This window comes from Sylvia atricapilla, chromosome 7 (genome assembly GCF_009819655.1).
Source record: "Sylvia atricapilla isolate bSylAtr1 chromosome 7, bSylAtr1.pri, whole genome shotgun sequence".
Lineage (NCBI taxonomy): Eukaryota > Metazoa > Chordata > Aves > Passeriformes > Sylviidae > Sylvia > Sylvia atricapilla.
In genome coordinates, this window is record NC_089146.1 from 31,361,205 (window position 1) to 31,378,889 (window position 17,685).

Below are 17,685 nucleotides of genomic sequence, written 5' to 3' on the forward strand. Positions count from 1 at the left end.
AAAAGCACAGCAAATTATTGCAGCATTAGAAAATAATAAGTTAGAAAGAAATTGTAGAAGCCATGTGTAGAGTTTTTTGTACTTCTGTACAGTGAAGATATACCCTAAGCTGTCAGGACCATATTAAATGGGGCATAGTTAAACTGAGTGGCTCTGATAAGGGGCTCTGCTTTGCTATCTAAGTTCTAGATCAGTTGGATTGAATTTCCTGCATATTGCACATTTCCAGACTTTCATTCTCTCTCTTTCCTTTCAGTGACACTACAAGGACAGCCTTAGATATGCTTATAATTTGTGGTTTTATAATGCAGGAGACATCTACATTTTCAAAGAAGAGATGATACCAGAGGAGTCAGGAGGAAAGTTTTCAAACACATTCATTTTGCATATGTTCCCTGTAAGTTTTTTTAAAAAAATGACCTTGCAGATGTTCTCGGCAAAGATATCTGCATTAAAGTAAAAAAAAAAAGGGAAAAAAATTCCCTGAATTTGAAACTTTGTACGGAATGCCTTGACCTCAAGCATCCACAACACCAGCCCTAAGCTAAGAGGTTTTTCAGGTCTCATTACAAAGCTTTTTGAAATGTTCCCAGAGAATTTGTATTTCGGATTCCCCCAGATGAAACTGTTGTATGTGCTGCACTTCAGTAACTCATTTCTATCAAAACAACAAAAGTAACAGCCTCAGCTCCAGAGTAAATATTATGTTTTGCACAAGCTTCCAGGCTGTTTGTCAAAATTGTGGTTATGGTTAATAATAATTGTAATAATATGGACAAGACAGCTATCTCAGGAATGAGCAAAGAATGCTATAGGGTTAAAGCATCTCTCTTCTCCTTGTGCTTGACTTTGAAACATCATGGCAAAGGCTCTTGCCAGGCAAGACATTGCTCATTAAATTCTAAGGTTAATGAAAAGAAGCTTCACCAGGAAGGGCACCCCTTCAGCCCTACTTTAGGTTACAATCCCAGATTCTGTGTGAACACCTCTCCATGCATTAAAGCAGGTCCAGAACCAGACTCTAGCAGCTAACAGAAAACAGCATCATTTTTCTTCTGCAATAAAAACATTCCTCCTCTCTGAGTATATGAAATTATCAGGTACAGTTAATACCTTATTGAAGTATAAAACTAACTACAGCCCATTAACAGGGAGATTTTTAATGGCACCAAGTGAGACAGAGGTCCAATGTATGTTTTTGCTTTTGGACACTCCCTCTTTGAGTGACAAATATTCCCAAATGTCGCCAAATAATTTGCCTTTTCGACATCAGCAGTGCACTTTTTAGGCTTAATGACTCCTAGAATGTTCAGAGGAATGTTCTTTACTGGTATGCAATTTTCAGGGAAAGGGGAAAAAATAATAATAATAAAAATGGTCCTATTATTTCACTCTACTACAGTATGACTATCATTGTGCACATATCTTCACTGGAATTGAATTGCCAGCAGAAGCAGTAGAATCTTCACGACTATCTGTATAATGTGGCCTATAGCCAAGCTGGCAACTTTTGCATTAATTCACAATCCTCTAGCTACACAAAATCTTTCTATCTTATATATAAATTGTTATTATCCTGTTCGCCGGCAATGGCAGTAAGAAACATATCCAGAAGTTAAAAAGAAGGTAATAATGTTTTCATGTACTGAAGCACTTACCAGGGTCTGATTCTGCATTTCCATATCAGCTTTTGTGTTGCTGTTTTTCCTGTGGTTTCCTTGAGAGCTGATAGAGTTGCCATGAGGAGAGGAGCCCTGGGAGCTGCCCTTCGACACACTCCTGTAGGAAACATTATTTGATCCACTTTCTGTCTGCTGAGCTGCTTTCTTATCAACTCTGCAGGTAGAGAGTGATTCCTCTGATAAATTGCATTGCCCTTCTTCAATCACTCTACTTTCCCATTCCTTTAATGCTTAAAGTAACCCCTCTGTATCTTTCTGTCTCTAGACCTTTGAGTGATAAATGTTTCTAACTAGCCTTGATCAAACCTGTCACTTGCAATTTCAGGTAGTATATCAATTTAACCTTTCACACGTGATGATTTATATGATATTTGGGACTGCTGTGGGGCAAACGTGAACACACAATATACCAATTGCCAAGTTCTTCTGTGACCAAAGGTTGTGTGAGCTGGAAAAGTAATTATTTCTGACAAGTTACCAAATATGTGTTTTCTGGTTACAGTACAGGAAGATGGAATACATTGAAACATGTACCTAATTATCCTCTATCTTTACACGCCATCTGCCTAGATTCTTGATTCCTGGAATAATTTGAATTATCAGCTTGGATGTAACTTGCCTATCTCTAATTTCAAAGACCAACGGTTTGGTTAACAAAGTAACACGAACAATATTATCATCTCATTGGTTATGGGTTTGTTTTGTTTGGTTGGGTTTTTTTTTTTTTTTTTTCACCTGTAGAAATTCAAGTCCCAGCTGTGCACCCACCTACTGTTTGCTACCATGCATTCTGAGCACAAAAAGAACATACACTGAACTTCACATCTGGGCATCTGTAAAGCTACATGGACATCAACACATCCCAAATTGTGTTCTGGAGTTTTACCTGTTTAAAAGCTCTCTCATAAAGCTGTCTTTTGGCGAGTAGGCAGCTGTGGCAGAACCTCTGCCTTGTTCACACTCGAGCTCACCAGGAGGGTCTTGGGAAGGCTTCATCATTTTGCTCTCCATAGATAAGATGTCACCATTGTCTGTTTTCCTGTTAATTTCATTTTCTATTTCACAGTGTTGTTCGGTTTTCTTCTTTTCTTTTCTTCTCTCTAATTTTGCCTGCTTAATTCCAAATCCTGAAACTTTTGCATCCTTTTTTTCCACCTTAGTTTTAGGAACATCAGTCTTCCTGCTACTCAGTGCTGGAAGCTTACTCTTTCGGAAGCCAAACCAACTGGCTATAGAAGGCCCAGTCTTTTGTTTAGTCTCCACAGTGGGGGATTTGGTTTGTCCCTGACCCTTTTGCACATTTTCTTGAATGCATAACATGACTTTCTCCTCTATTGTAGGTTGCAGAGATGGTGAACTCAAAAGATCATTAACCTTCTCAGAGGTTTCTGCTAATTTTAAAGACATTTGCTGTCTTCGTGACTTTGTTGCTTCCAGTTTATGAGGACACCTTACTCCATCAAAGCTTTGGAAGGACAAAATTTGTTTGGAAGGTACAGCAGTCGAGGCTTCTAACTCCAATTCTGCTGACAGAACACTTTTTTTACCTAGAGCTTCGTGCTTAAAGCTTTCAGTGCTTTTCTCACTCTGCACAGACAGACTGCGTGCATCTTTCTGAGAAAGTGGTTTGCTTCCATCGCATTTTGAAGTGCTGTGAAACTGGTCTGCTTTTTGAGATGATCTGAAGGGCAGTTTGCTCGGGCTTCCATGCTGGCTATTGCAACTACTCGTATTTCCAAGAGAGCCTTGTCTAGGATAAGAATTTTCTGTGGGTTTGGTAGTATATGAAAGAGCCTCTGGTGTCACTGCTGTCCCAGGAGCAGCCTTGATTTGAAGGCCTTCCATGGCTGAGTTCTGCCTTGTTAGAGAATTCCCTCTGTCAGAAGTGTTTGTAATAATCTGAGTCCTTACTTTCCCGAGACCTTCTGTCACAGGGGCAGATGGCTTCTCCCCTGTGTGAATGCTGAAACTCTGACTACGCGCTTTCGCTCCGTTCATGCCCAGAGCTGGCTTCAAGTGTGCCTTGCTGCTAGAAGAAACAGACCTCTTAACTAATTTGTTTTCTAATCCATCTCCTCTGTCTACCACCAAGTTGCAGCTTTCATGTGAATGAGCCGATGCGGTATCCATACTAAGTCCCACAGCACAATTATTTTTTACTTCAGTATCAGACTTGGAGTCCTTTAATTCCACGTCTGTTGCACCTTTGGTGGCTACACAAGCAGACTCACTCTGCTTGTACTTACTGGAACTCACGTTACTTTTGGAAGCTGCATTTATACTGTCTTTCTCCTGCTTCCCTGGTACAGTGGAGCTCTTGCGGAGGAGCTGGGGAGATTTGACAAATAATTTCAGTCCTACAGGGAGACGGGTTTTCATTCCTCTCTCATTAGAGTTTTGAGAGGCATGTGCAGCATCACTGGCAGGAAAGAGCGCTGACGGGAAATTGTTTACCTGAGATAGCAAAGGCTCACTTGTGCTCGTCGTGTGACATTGAGGAGTCGTGGGGACAATGTGTGGCATCTCGTGTAGCTGATCCAACCCACTGTCACTGGAAATATTGTTTTTGCTGGGATATGTGTCTTGTGAAGGAGTTGTTTCCAGTGACGGACAACCTAGGGAAAAGGACCTGGCTGTTTGAAAATCTGTGCTGGAATACTCACGATTCCTGTGGAGACCCACCTGATTAGGGGTTTTTGGGCAGACTTGCTTCGTGGAAACTTTGGAAAGTCCTTGGCATGCACTGTGGGATTGCTGAGATGTGCATTTATTTTGCATAATTCCTTCTGCGTTTTCTTGAAGGTAAGATAATTCAATTTTGGCCCCAGAAGATAAATTTTTTGCTTGCATTTCATGACTAGATTGATTATGAAAGCCAGAGTTCACAGTCCCTTTTAATGGAGATGATTTCAGTATATTTTTTGCTGTTTCAGTGGGACCAGCTCCTCCTAACTTTACTGCTAGAGGTGGAGAATTAGCATAATTAGGCCGAATCAACAGGGATGTTGACCTGCCTGGAGGAAGGGGTGGGGATGGAGACCGGGCTTCTACAGTAGCTAAATCACAATGAAAGTCTCTGGTTGGAGGCTCCCCATAGCTACTGGGCTCTATAAGGTGCTGAGGCAACAGTGGTGATGCTGGACTCTGACTCTTTGGATTCTTTGACCCATCTCCTCTGCCAGGACGTTTCAAGTCAGGCAGGGGGTGGGCAGGGGCCTTTGGAACCTGAAATTCGACTTTTGAATCAAAATGACGAGGTGGGCTTTGAGCCTTTTTGAATCTTGAAAGCTTTACAGGTGGCAGAGCAGGTGATTTGTCAAGGGCTGTGGGACCCACTGACAGAGCTACAGGTGCCTCTCCACTCTCAGTCAGAGTTTTTTGGGGAGAAAATTTACCTCTGCTGGGTATTTTAGTTACATTTGGCTTTTGACTGATTCCTGTGTGCACAGTGGAGTTGGAACTGGCCTTGTATGATGCATCATACACTGGCTTCACTAGTTTCTGTCGGGAAGTATTTTGCTGTGTCACTCTTCCACAGCGTGAAGATTCACCACAGGTCAGGGGGATGACTGTATTTTTATTCCCTGTACTATCTTCAAGAGTATCTTTCCCAGTTTTATCTTCCTGTCGTTCTAAAGCAGTGTAATTTCTAGCATTGGGTCCTGGCTGCAAATCAGTTCTTCCCTGAGGTATAAGTTCAGTGTATTCTGCACTGGACGTAGTTTGAGGCTGGTTGATTGAAATCTCATTTCTTGTTACAGTGACAACTCCGGTTTGATGTGAGCTGAATTCAATTGGCTCACCATCCTGGGCATCATATACTACCGTAATGCACTCCTCTGAAGAGGTCTTTTTTATGACCTTTTGTTGTTTAATGAAATTACATGTCTTCGGCCTAATGTCTGAGTGAACAGGTTTCTGGTTCTCTTCTTTGCCAGTGGATATAAACTGAGAATTCTCCGTGACTTTGAGCAAGTCAGAGGTTTTTGTATAATTCTCAGGGAAGGGAGTTGCTAATAAATCTGAGGGGCTTTTCTCATCACTGCTTTCTATATGCAATTCATCCAAGACTTCATTGTCATCAGTGTCTGAAAGCTGAAAATTAAAGTCCTTCCAGCCCATATTGGAATGGCTTTGATTTAATTGTAACTCAGGCAGCTTTGCTCTGTTGCATGATTTTACTTCTGCCTGAAATCCACTGACAAAACTAGTCAATTTCTCAGGTCTTTCCTTTGAATTAAAAAACAAACTTTTTTCTGGCAAATGTTTCCTGCTAGGATCCCAGTCAAAGAGACTGTCGGAAATGCTGTGAGTTAATTTGTTACAATAGGTCCTGCAGTCTTTACTTGGAACTTCCTGCAGCAACAGTAAGGATGAAGAGTCATCATCTGCATCATCATGTGAATCTGAATCATAAGAGAAAGTTTTGTTGTGTTCAATGCAAATACTTCCCATTTCCATGGGCTTACAATGAGCCTGTTCATTATGGCCGCCACACTTAATTCCAGGGGAGTATATTCCTTCGTTGGAGTTCATGCAATCCTTGTAACCCCATTTTGATATTACTGAAGGTGGTTCAAGTAATATTTTTTGCTCCTGCAATTTTTTCAGCCCTTCTAAGATATGGTTTTCCTTGATACGAGTTGGAGGTAGATCATCTGCAGGACTTGAGAGGTTGCTTGGGAGTGAAGAACCGATGCTTACTCTTTTATCCCATCTCACTGATGACTGTCAAAAGAAAATAAAAATCACTTGTGTTACAAGTGCTGTCAATAAAAGTGTTACCATTTTGGTACAGAGATAAAGGAGTTGCATAAGGGTATTCCATTCCATTCTTTGCTATTTATAGCAAAGTTCTTTTTTAATAAAGGATTTCACAGTGGTGTGAAGGCTGCAGTGCATTAGAAACCTGTAGGAAGAACAATATGAATGGAAGGATTAAGATAAAGAAGAAGAGCAGTTTGGACTATGAAAGGCAGAAAAAATGTCTGAACAAATGAGGATACTGTAAGTAAGCTGGAGTGATAAAGGAATAGCTAAAAAAAAAATAGATGGGGGGAGGTTAAACTGTTAAGTTTAGTGACAACTCTTTTCAATATAAAAGAGAGAGAAAAGTAAAAAACTTCTGCAACGGGCAGCTTTTCAATTAATCTTGTTTCAGATTAACCTGAGGTACTACTTGAAGAAAATTAATTTCATTTACCCTTTTACTTGTCTTTCCATCATTCCAAGTGTAGGAGGAACCACTGGAATATTCACTGCAAGCACTTGAGAGGGAGAGTTCACTGCTGCTGCAGCTGCTCCGAGGATACAGGCGGCTAGAGCCTGTCATATTTAATTGACTCTGGCATTTCAAGACAGGTATGCTGGATTTCACATTCTGCTGGCATTCCTAGAATATGAGTAGAAATTGAAATATCTTATGGGTAGAAAACGATCATTTAACTTCCCCTTGATTAAGAATGGCAAAGAAAAAGCAAGTAAGCCACTTATGCCTTCCTCTCATGCAATTTAGCATCTGGTGAATTTAATACAGAGAACTAAATTTAAAATTGCCAACAATTTCATTTGTCAGGGGAAAAAAGAAATCCACAATCCTCAATGTTTTCTTCTTTATTCTTGGGCTAGTATTCTGCTCTTCTTACGGCCAAGATTATTCTGAGTCTATTTGAATTATGCTCCATACATAAGCAGCGTGCACCAGTAAGATACAGAAAACAAAGTTATAAGAATACAAGAACATCTTGACAACTGCATTATAGCCCCACAATGTAACAGATGAGGCTGCACAGCCTGGACAAGGTAAATTAATTTAGTATCCTGAGCAGAATGTCCACTGAGAATGGAATCTCTCCATTACAGTCTAATTTTGGTTTCCTATCTAGTTCAAAGCTTTGTCTAAGAAACTCTCTGACGTAGGACAATCCATCTTCGTGTCGCTCGCAGACAGCTGAAGCCTCTTGCTTATGCAATTTATTGACACTTTATGGCTGCCTTTAGTACTTGTGTAGTTATCGCCCCTTTCCAAATGCAATTTCAGCTGACTGTGACTAAGTGCCAGCTTTGAGGAAGAGAGTAATGAAGAGTAGATAGCACTTTAGGTAAAATATTAAACCTCTGTAGGAGTAGCTAGGATGCCTTTAATTTGTTTTCAAACTAATACTCTTGAGCCTAACAGCACTGGAGCTTCTTTAGTGTTAAGTGCTTGCACTGTTCTCCAGTTTCCTTACAAAATCAGACATCATTTTAATTACCAGGAACATCAGACATGACTACATGAAAAGAGGTCGTAATGAGGTGGGGGTCAGTCTCTTCTCTCTTCCTCTAGTCTCTTTCTAAGCAGAAACTGATAGGAAAAGAGGAAACAGTCTCAGGTTGTACCAGGGGACGTTTAGATTGGATATTAGGAAAAAATTCCTTCACTAAAAGAGTTGTCAAGCAACAGAGCAGGGAAGTGCTTGAGTCACCATCCCTGGAGGGATTGAAAAGCTGCGTAGATGTGGCACCTGAGGACGTGGTTTGGTGGTGGGATTGGAACTGCTGGATTAACAGTTGGATTTAGTGATCTCAAGGGACCTTTCCACCCACTAGTGGGGGAAAGGTTGGATTTTATGATCTTAATCGTAAAGGCCTTTTTCCATTCAAACTGAATCTATGATTCTGTGCCTTTGAAATAAAAGTTCCCTTTGAATTTCATTAAGGCAAACTGAAACAATATTTATTGATTTTTGTATGTAGATATACTTCAAATTAATTTTGCTTAAATGAAGAATTTACACATAGGAAGAAACAAGAAATCTGAAGTTATTGAATCCATAAAAAAATTATCAAGGCTGTGTATGCCCTAGACACAGCTTCTTCATGGAAGTCTTTGGAACAACACTCAGTTTGTAGGCACTTCTCATGCACTGACATGTTTGTTGCCCTTCTGCTAATTTTTTCCATTTATTCCCCCATGTTCCTCCCGTTTATTACGACTGGGGTTGAACCCTTTTTTCAGCTGAATGGGAGAGAGCAGAATTTTTACAGCTGAGGAGTTCATCAGTACAGCTGTTCATTGCTCAGCTGACATAATAATGTTCTGGTTTTGACAAACGTTAACTACAGGGCAAATCATTATTCTTCGTCACAGGCAAAACCTATGAATGGGAAAATCATTTAGAGGCCCCAAGAGCACATTTCACCTCTGGGAATTATTGGTACATGCTCTCCAAGGAAGTCAAATGGAGGCAGGAGGAACAGCCTTTAAATCCAGCGGCTCTGGGAAGAATACATCTTTCAGCATCACAGGCAGGCTGATGCCTGTGTTTTTTGCTCTGAAGCGGATTTTGTTGTTTTGCTGAGACAAATGAGTCTTTATTCCTGACACTGTGGTTCCCCTGGGAGATCCCCTGCCATCAGCTTCCTCAGCTGTGGCAGTGTCACTCCTGGGGATGGTGACTCTGCAGAGGCCAACGGCAGCAGCTGCTTGTTCTGGCTATTCCTCTGCACTTTGGCTCTGGCACTGGGAAAACATGTCATGTGGAATTCTGCCCTTTACACTGGGCTGTGCCCCAGACATCACAGCATTGAAGGGAAGGATGCCTGAAAATCCCCTCCTGCAGGAGAAAAGAGATCACAGCACAGAGACAAGTACTGCCTTCCTGTCATCTTCAGCCAGTCTGAGAGCCTCTCCATCATCCCACTTTGTTTCCTTAGCACCTAATAGAGGAAAAAGCATTTGGTCCTACAGCTTCAGCAATGGGGAAAAATGGAGCTATCTAAGCAAAGCAGAAGAACAGTATATTACTGTAATCATCTTTAACAGAGAAGAAAATGTGCAAAAAAAATATCACGTCACTCCAGATTATGAAGTAGGGTATCTACTCAGTTTCTAGATTGCATTCAGATCACTTAAGAGGTGGATTTACCCCTTCAATTTGCCTTTATCCTCTAAATTATTCAGGAAAGTACTTTGAATAGCATGTTTATGATGCATTAATTAAATACATTTAACTTGCATATGGGTCTATTAACTGACACGGTGAAATTTTAATTTTTTGTAATCATGACTCTTTAGTCATTACCTTTAATGAAATTAGAGTAAAAAGGCCTGAACGTAGTATTACAGCTTAAAAATGTAATTTTCACTAGAAATCAGAGAAAATTGAAATAATCAGACTATTAAAGACACAAAACACTATATCAGAACAACTTAACCTGAAGGCTTAATTAAATATAATGCAAAAGGTTGTTAGCATTTTTTGGAACCTTTGAAACAATGCCTTTTCATTAAAGTAGGTATTACAAGGGAGATTACATTTTTGTTGACACAACTATCCTTCAAGATCAAAGGCACAATCAGGTTCAATGTTCTGTTCTTGTACTCTTTGTTTCCCTGTATGTGATTTTTGTTTTTTAAGCTACTTTTCCCTTTGACAATGAAACATGAAAGCCACGCTGGCGAACGTTTTGCCAAATAAGCACAAAGCTCACTCCATCTGAAAAAAAAAAAAATGCAGAGCCCATGAATTTTTAAAAGTTCATACATAATATATCATAAAAGTGGGATGAATAATACGGGGCATGGGCTTTAATAAAAAGCTCCTTGACCATTTCTCAGAGACTCTGAGATGTAATCAATACCCAAAAAGGTGTATTGGGGACATTGCTAAGATTTATGCTTTTTTTGTGCACAGTGACACTATCTGCTCACTATATCAACCGAGGACACAATATTGAATTTCAGAGAAGAGAAGGAAGTAAAAGCATTGTTATCTGCCTCAACAGCGTTTCAATTCAGAGATCAGCTTTATGGCTCTTCCCTGACACCAGACTTCAGAGGAGAAAAGGAGGTTCCAGATGAGGGGAACGAGGGCAGCACAAACACTCACGAGCATCTGAGCATCAGCACTTCGAGCTTGCACCAGGCTTCGGTTTCGTTCTACTTCTGAAAGCAAATCCCCAGATGAGAGGTCCAAGATGCGTGAATGGAGTTTCTGGGGGGGAGCAGAAGGGAAGGAGCAAAGCATAAGCATTTGTCAGATATTCAGCAGATCAGCATTTTTAAAATTCCAAACTCTGCTGTTAAATTTCAAGGGAAATGAAGAGCCTGAGGTAAAAGAGGATTTGTTCTAATTTGATGTGTTGCTCTTTGTGCTTACTTTGTCCAAGACTTCCTGTCTTGAGGACAGATCATTCTTCATCCAAAACAAACTACTTTTTCTTCTAGTCACTCCTTTGCAACTTATCATCACTTCACACACAACAATAACAAATGAACAGGAGGACCACCATTATCCACAGAGTTTGACAGGTTTCAGGAAAAAAAGCATAAAAATGAACTACAAAATTAACATTTATAAATCAATCAACATGTTAATGTTGTTTTATTTACGAGCTGTTACACCTTGCGTGAATGATTGCAAAAGTGACCCTATTTTTAACCAGCATTGATCTGCTGAAGGCCTCCTCTGCACACATTTTAACTCAAAGTCATTAATGTCATCTGTTAGGAACAATTAATGTGAATAGAAAATAATTGCATCAGGGAACTGGGGACTCAGAGGATTTTGTGCATTAATATTCACATGCTGTTCGATTATATACACAGTTCTTTTCTCAGTTTTGCTTGGAAGGATGGCTAAGCTCGTGCCTTTCCCTCCATGTTCCCCTGTACACTAATTCTATGGCTTTCAATCTGCATTAAGCCTGATTTGGTTTAATTGCAGTTTCAATAAAATCCATGATTTATGCGAATGCCTCAGCCAATGACTTCAAAAGAAAAAAGTATCTGCACTCTTGTTAGTCCTGGGCCAGCACACCATGTAACAGGCTGTATGGATCTGACTCATGGCCCACTGAAATCAATGAAAATGGACTAAAAAAAATAAAACCCAAGAAAAAAGGACTTTAGATCAGGTTCTTTTCACTTGCCCATTAATTCTCCAGGCTTGCAGCCTAAGAGACCACATCTACCCCCTCAGCTTGAACAAAAGGTGCATAGCCTGCCAGGTGCTTTGCCAAAGGACTCTGTGAGGGATGCAAACCACGGGGATTTGTCAAGGCTGTGTGAGTGCCCCATCACTCTGTCCACCCAAAAAGACTGGCCAAAGAGGGGAAAAGAATCTATGGCCAGAAGAGCCTTCACACAGGGTAGTTCTCTGCAGGGCCCTGAAATGCAAGTCACACAGTATCTCACACCCAGCTACTCCCCAGCCTGCTCTCTGTGTACCCACTGGAGAAATTAATCTGCTAGAGAACAAAGCAGGCAGCCATTCCTACAGCCTCTGTTATCTGCATACTCTACTTCAGTCTTCTGTTCCAGAAAATCTAGGAAATTTTTCTAAAAAACTTTTCATTACAAATTTGGGAGTCATTTCTCAAGAGTTACTTATTCATCCGGTTTTATTAAGGAGATACTGTCTGTTGTAGAGAGATTATGGAAAATATTTTCAGTGATCAATATTCTGTATAAATATGTATTACCCACTATATTCTTGAATAGATTAAAATGCTGCTAGAACTCAGCATCCAAGATACTTTTCATTATAAGTATTAACTAAGTCCAGGCTACATGTTTTTAACATCAGTGATGCCTGATTATTCAGTGTGCACCTTTCAAAGTGCTACCACTACTATTACTGTCAGGTGTTTGTTAAAGAGTTAAACTCCAGGTAAAATGCCTGCCTAAAGTCACAGATTTACTGACTTTGTACATTTGTTCCTCTTGACAATAATTCCAAGTGCATCACTCGGCCACCAGAGAATTCCACTGTTTTCAAAACTAAGAGTCACTAGTGCCATGAACAAGTGGTTTGAGGACACATTAATTACTTTCTCCAGGGAAACCAGTCAGAGATATTTTAGTGGAAGCTGCAATAGTCAGATCTGTACTTTGGAGATGATGACTGGGGACATCTGAGATGGATGAACATTTATAGGTGAAAATGTATTTTCCCAGAAAAAGAGGATCCTAGAAATAGTGCTAAAGGAATGTTACAGTTCTAATACTGTCTTCCCATTTTCCCCTTTTCCCATTTTATTACTTAAATGGGAACAAATAAACATTTCAATGAGGGAAATTAAATATTTCCCTACAATTGTCATCCAATGAAATTCAGTGTACTTACAGAACACAGAATCTGTGTCAGACATAAGAGCAGAGATCAGCCCAGTCAGAACGGGCAGAAATCAGAAACAATTTTTGCCCAGTGATCAGCCACAGCCCAGCTGGAAACAGCCCAGGGTTCTGGGGTGGCTCAGTGACCAGAGGGGCTGGGCTGCACAGGGGTCACACTGTGTTTGTGTCACCTCTGCCACTGTTAAACACAGTGACTCCATAAAACTGCAGTTCCAAAGGCAAATCAGCAGACTAAAATGATTAACGGAGAAGGAAAGTGTGTTCTCAAGATGCATAATGTGATTATATTTCTGTATCAAATGAGATCATCACATTGGGAATATTCCTCCCCACACATATGCAAATAAACTAACAGAGGTGGTCAGCACAATGACTAGCATTAACAAACAGCATAATAAAGTTTGAGGTCAATAATTAAATATAATCACACAGCTCTGAAGCAAGTTGTCCAATTACAAAAGAAAAGCATAAGAAAAATGTTTTTCTTTAATTTATTTTTCTTTTTCCTTCTTCATTGTCTAATTAAAGAATGGGGAAAACTCTAGTATTTGTTAAAAAACCCTCATTAATGATGCATTCAAATTCAAGTAACAGATTGTGCTAACTATGTATCTTCATTCTGATTTCTTCTCAGATACACAAAATGTACTGTGTCCTTTATGGTTATTTTCAGATGACAGTCACATAACTAGATCAAGGAGTTACTGCTGCCTTGAGAATTGTACAGTGCTAAAATCACTGTTGATGCTATCATGACACAATGCAACAAAAGGCAAGCCAGTGCACAGAATGACTTCCATGGAAGAGATCACATCAGTTTAAATGAATACTTAAATATGAAACTGAGGAGTTGTGACTATAAATCCAGGTTATCTGCCCCATTTGTTGGTGCCCCATATAAGGAGGAAATGAGCAATACTTAGAGGTGCTGGGAGGCACCTGGACCCCCTCTGGAAACAGGAAAGCATCAGGATCATTGGGCTGCAGACCTGAAAATCCATATGGAACTGAATAGAGCAGGAACTGGGCCAACTTCCTTGGAAATTACCCTGTACTAAGTACTACAGGGCAGGTGTGGACTAAAAAGTTTGTTCCATCTTAGCCTGAGTGGAGCCATGTCTCCCTGGAAAGTGGGTGCTGGGAGGCCAGGGCAGAGCAGAGGGGACTCTCTGCAGATGCCTGTGGCCAGCAGCAGCCAAGCTCCTCCTTCACCTGTGAGACTGATGCAGAAAAGGCAGTGCCCGTTGTGGTTCAGTGCCAAGATCAACTCCTGTAACCCACGTGAAAATACAAAAACAAAGTAATTGATAATTTAGGTGGAAACCTATTATATCAAGTGCAATAGGAAATACAATTATCTGGCAGGCAGATAACCAATCCATCACCTAGCAGGCCTGCTCCCCCTCCCCCAGCAGCATTCGTATTAAGACTTTCTAGGAAGATAAAAGAAAGCACGAGGCAATATTACAGAGACTCCCCTAACCATTGTGCCTCTCGACTCTATCTCCATAGAATATCTATCAGTTCCCATCTCCTTTTTACACATCTAATGGTCTGCAGCGTTGCCAGAACAATTTTCAATGAATTATGCCAAAGAGTACACAGCACTCCAATATTGGATGAGTTAATTGCTATTAAATCAATTGGCTTTGCTTTTCTCACGTGAGCCAAATTCTATCATTCACAGGAACAAAATTCTCTCTCTGGATACGAAGGAGACATTTTCATCCTGCTGCTGCATGCCAGAGCTGTAAATGTTTGTTTGGTGTGTGTGTGTCTTTGCTGTTGTTTTTCAGGGCATCACAAACTTGAATAGGCACATTCTGGCCTGCTTCCCTCTGCAGCCCAGGCACCGAAATTGGGCTGGCAGGGAAAACTTCCTCATTTCCATTTCACCATAAAGACAGTGGGCCACAGAAAGAAAAAAAAAATATTATTAGGCACGAGATTTATATATTATCAGTTTATGTAGAAGCATAGTTTTTCATTACAAATAGAATCTTGATTTTTGTAATCTTTAGATAAATTTCAGAAGGGAGGTTCAGCTGGAGATGAGAACGCCCTTCACCCATCCCACCAAAAATTACCTACAGTACAACGTGCACTGTTCAAAAAACAAAGTGGGAAGTTTTCATCCACTAAATATTCTGGAATTAAGGAGAAAATTAAGTATAGTTAAGGAAAAAAACAGTAAAACTTCTGAAAGTAGAAATCCATTTTGCCTTTAGACAAATAAAACTTTGGAATATATGTTCTTTTGACATACGGAAGTTCTGCCTTCTAAAGAGAGTAGTACGAGTGGTTGTTGACAAAAAGCAGCCAAATATTAAGCAAAAGTGAACGCTGCAAGAAGATGCTCCTATTTCTTTAATTCTAATAATCATCAGCATAAAAAATATACTTGCAACTGTACACTGCATACACAGACAAATGCCTTATGTGTTATTGTGTATCACTGATATCACAAAACCAAAAGCATATTAATTATTTTCAGCTCTGGAAGTTATCTATTCAATAGAAAATTCAGAATTATTTCCTACTATTCATTTCCTATAAGCAGAACTTTGTGGCTAACACTGTTTGAACTTTGTAGTAAAGGAAAACCAGGTCTAGTTAGTGTTATCCTTGTCCATGACAGGGAGGTTGGAAAGAGATGAGCTTTTAGGTCATGTCCAACACAAACCAGTCCACAATTCTACAAAAATTATTGTTTCTCTTAATGTTGGGCCATGTTTAACCAATTACAGGATTTGGGCTAAAACTGGAGTGAGAAACTAATACCCTTTTTGACTGTTTAAAACACTCCTCCCTAAAGTAATTCGATGTTCATCACTTAGACCTCTAAAAGCTATAAATAAAGCTATAAATAAATAAATAAAGCTATAAATAAAAGCCAAGAACCCCCAACTTTTTTTTGACTGTAAAGCCAATGCACCACATTAAGGCAGTTTTTCTGTTTCTCTGTTGCTGCAGGTACCATTTCCAACAGACCAAGCTGTTAGTGAAGACATCTGATATTTGACAAAAAAGCGCAGAACATTCTACAGCTGAGTCTGGAACAGGCAAAGAGCCTCAGAAGAACCTTACAACTTTATTTAGCACGACCATGTAAATTGTCTTTCACATTTCAAATTCTGTTCTGTCTTAGGCAGATTAACTCTGTTTGCTTTGTTTGTTGCTCAAGGGCTCTCAACACCTGTGACCACAGGAGACCACCACACCACAGCCAGTTCTATTTATTTCTGGTGGGAGGAAAGGGTTAACACACACTAGGTGAGCCCCAGAATAACTCTTCCAGTGGTCTGAGCAAACCAACAGTTGGAGATTTTTATTGACCCTACCAACAGCTCTTTAAAATACAGGAAACAACCACAAACGTGCAGTAATGCTCACTGTTGATAGGAGAACATGTTATACATAAGTAAATATTAAAGGACTAACTTTAGGATGCATTTCAGTAACCTAAATGAGTTCTTAGTACAAAATTAAAAAAAAAAAAAAAAAAAAAAAAAGGAAGTTTTCAGCTAGTCCTTACATTTCAAGTGAAGTGTGTGAATCTAAATTTTCCATTAATCTAATGAAAATACTTCCATGGAAGCTCTAATTTGGTATTTTCCATCTGCTTTTGTTGTTTTCCCCTCCTACTAGGCACACTTCTCTAAAAAACTTTTACAAAAGATGCCAGACTTTAAATCCAGCCCTGGAATTAACAAGGGTTTGTCATTTTGCTGGCAAATCCTCAGGGTGAGTTTACTGAGACTAAAGAAACATCCAAGACAAAGTACAAGGGTATGATACTAGAAACATTTGTATGAAGATTAGGGTGCTGAAACAACATCAGAAAATCCTGCTAACAAGGCAATTCCAGCACAAGAAGTAAAACAAAGTTTGATTTGAGTCGCCTGCAGAGTTTCCAAACTTGCAGCTTTCTGTTACTGTTGAGCCACCCAGAGATGGCAAAACTCAATGAATTAGACCCCAAGTAATTGCAAATGCTGGAAACTTATATTCTAGGGTATAAATTGGGAGGTATTAAGCAGGCATTTGATGCACAAACACAAAGAGAATAATCTCTCTGTATTCTTCAGAGAGTTGACAACATTAATGTAAGGCTAAAATGACTCCTGTTCCAAATCCTTAGGTTTATTAATTTTTATAAACTGCTTTAAATAAAGTTTACCTTAGAAGACACAAAGTAATCCCCTCTGATCCCAGTTTTCATTTTATATGTCTATCAGTGTTTTCAAGCTCTGAGATTCCAAAGTGTTAGTTCTCATTTTAATAGCACTATGGTAGGAGTCCGTAAATACTGCAGTAATATGAAAATGAGCTAATTTAATTTCTTAGGAAAATGCATGTATAAAGTTCCCTGTGGTTTGTAATTACCGTAAAGTCAACAGTTTACATCAATGACCCAGTAATCAGCTACTCAGAACGTGAATAATTAATGAAAAAATGTTTTCAACGAGCTTGCAAATGGAAGACTCCTTGGAGTATGGTGAAACAGCCGTGCTGTGAGAATAGTGATGTGCAGGAGTTGAGTTTTTTATTAAGTACATATTTGTATTTTGCCTCTTATTTTTCTAAAAGTCTTCCCATTGATCTAAGACTACTTCAGCAAGTCAATTCCACGGTGCTAAACGAGGGCCAGCACCACACAGGTGGAATTATGTGAATTATGGCACCACCAAAGAGAGAAGGGCACATCCTGCACATCCTGACACCTGCTGGTGTTACACTGTCCACAAACAAAACCATTTTGTTTTTAACACTTCATCGCTGTCAGAAAGAGTCTAGGAAACAACTTTATACTGAAGTCCTGCAACAAGGAAGAATTATACCATTAATCTTTTCTGGCATGCCCTACACATGCTATCTATG

The 17,685-nt window shown here is 39.7% G+C and overlaps 1 protein-coding gene across 4 annotated transcripts in view; it reads right to left on the bottom strand.

Annotated features, from left to right (window-relative positions):
* The window catches only part of NCKAP5 (NCK associated protein 5), a 377,012-nt gene that overhangs the window by 52,741 nt on the left and 306,586 nt on the right, over positions 1-17,685 (bottom strand). For 3 of the 4 annotated variants that reach the window (XM_066323141.1, XM_066323142.1, XM_066323140.1), the window contains exons 11-14: positions 10,556-10,660; positions 6,886-7,074; positions 2,569-6,410; positions 1,659-1,836 (exon numbers count right to left, since the gene is read on the bottom strand). In XM_066323141.1, coding sequence (XP_066179238.1) covers positions 1,659-1,836; positions 2,569-6,410; positions 6,886-7,074; positions 10,556-10,660 — 4,314 coding nt within the window. The remainder of the gene's footprint in view (positions 1-1,658; positions 1,837-2,568; positions 6,411-6,885; positions 7,075-10,555; positions 10,661-17,685) is intronic. The other variant, XM_066323143.1, reaches the window with a different exon arrangement.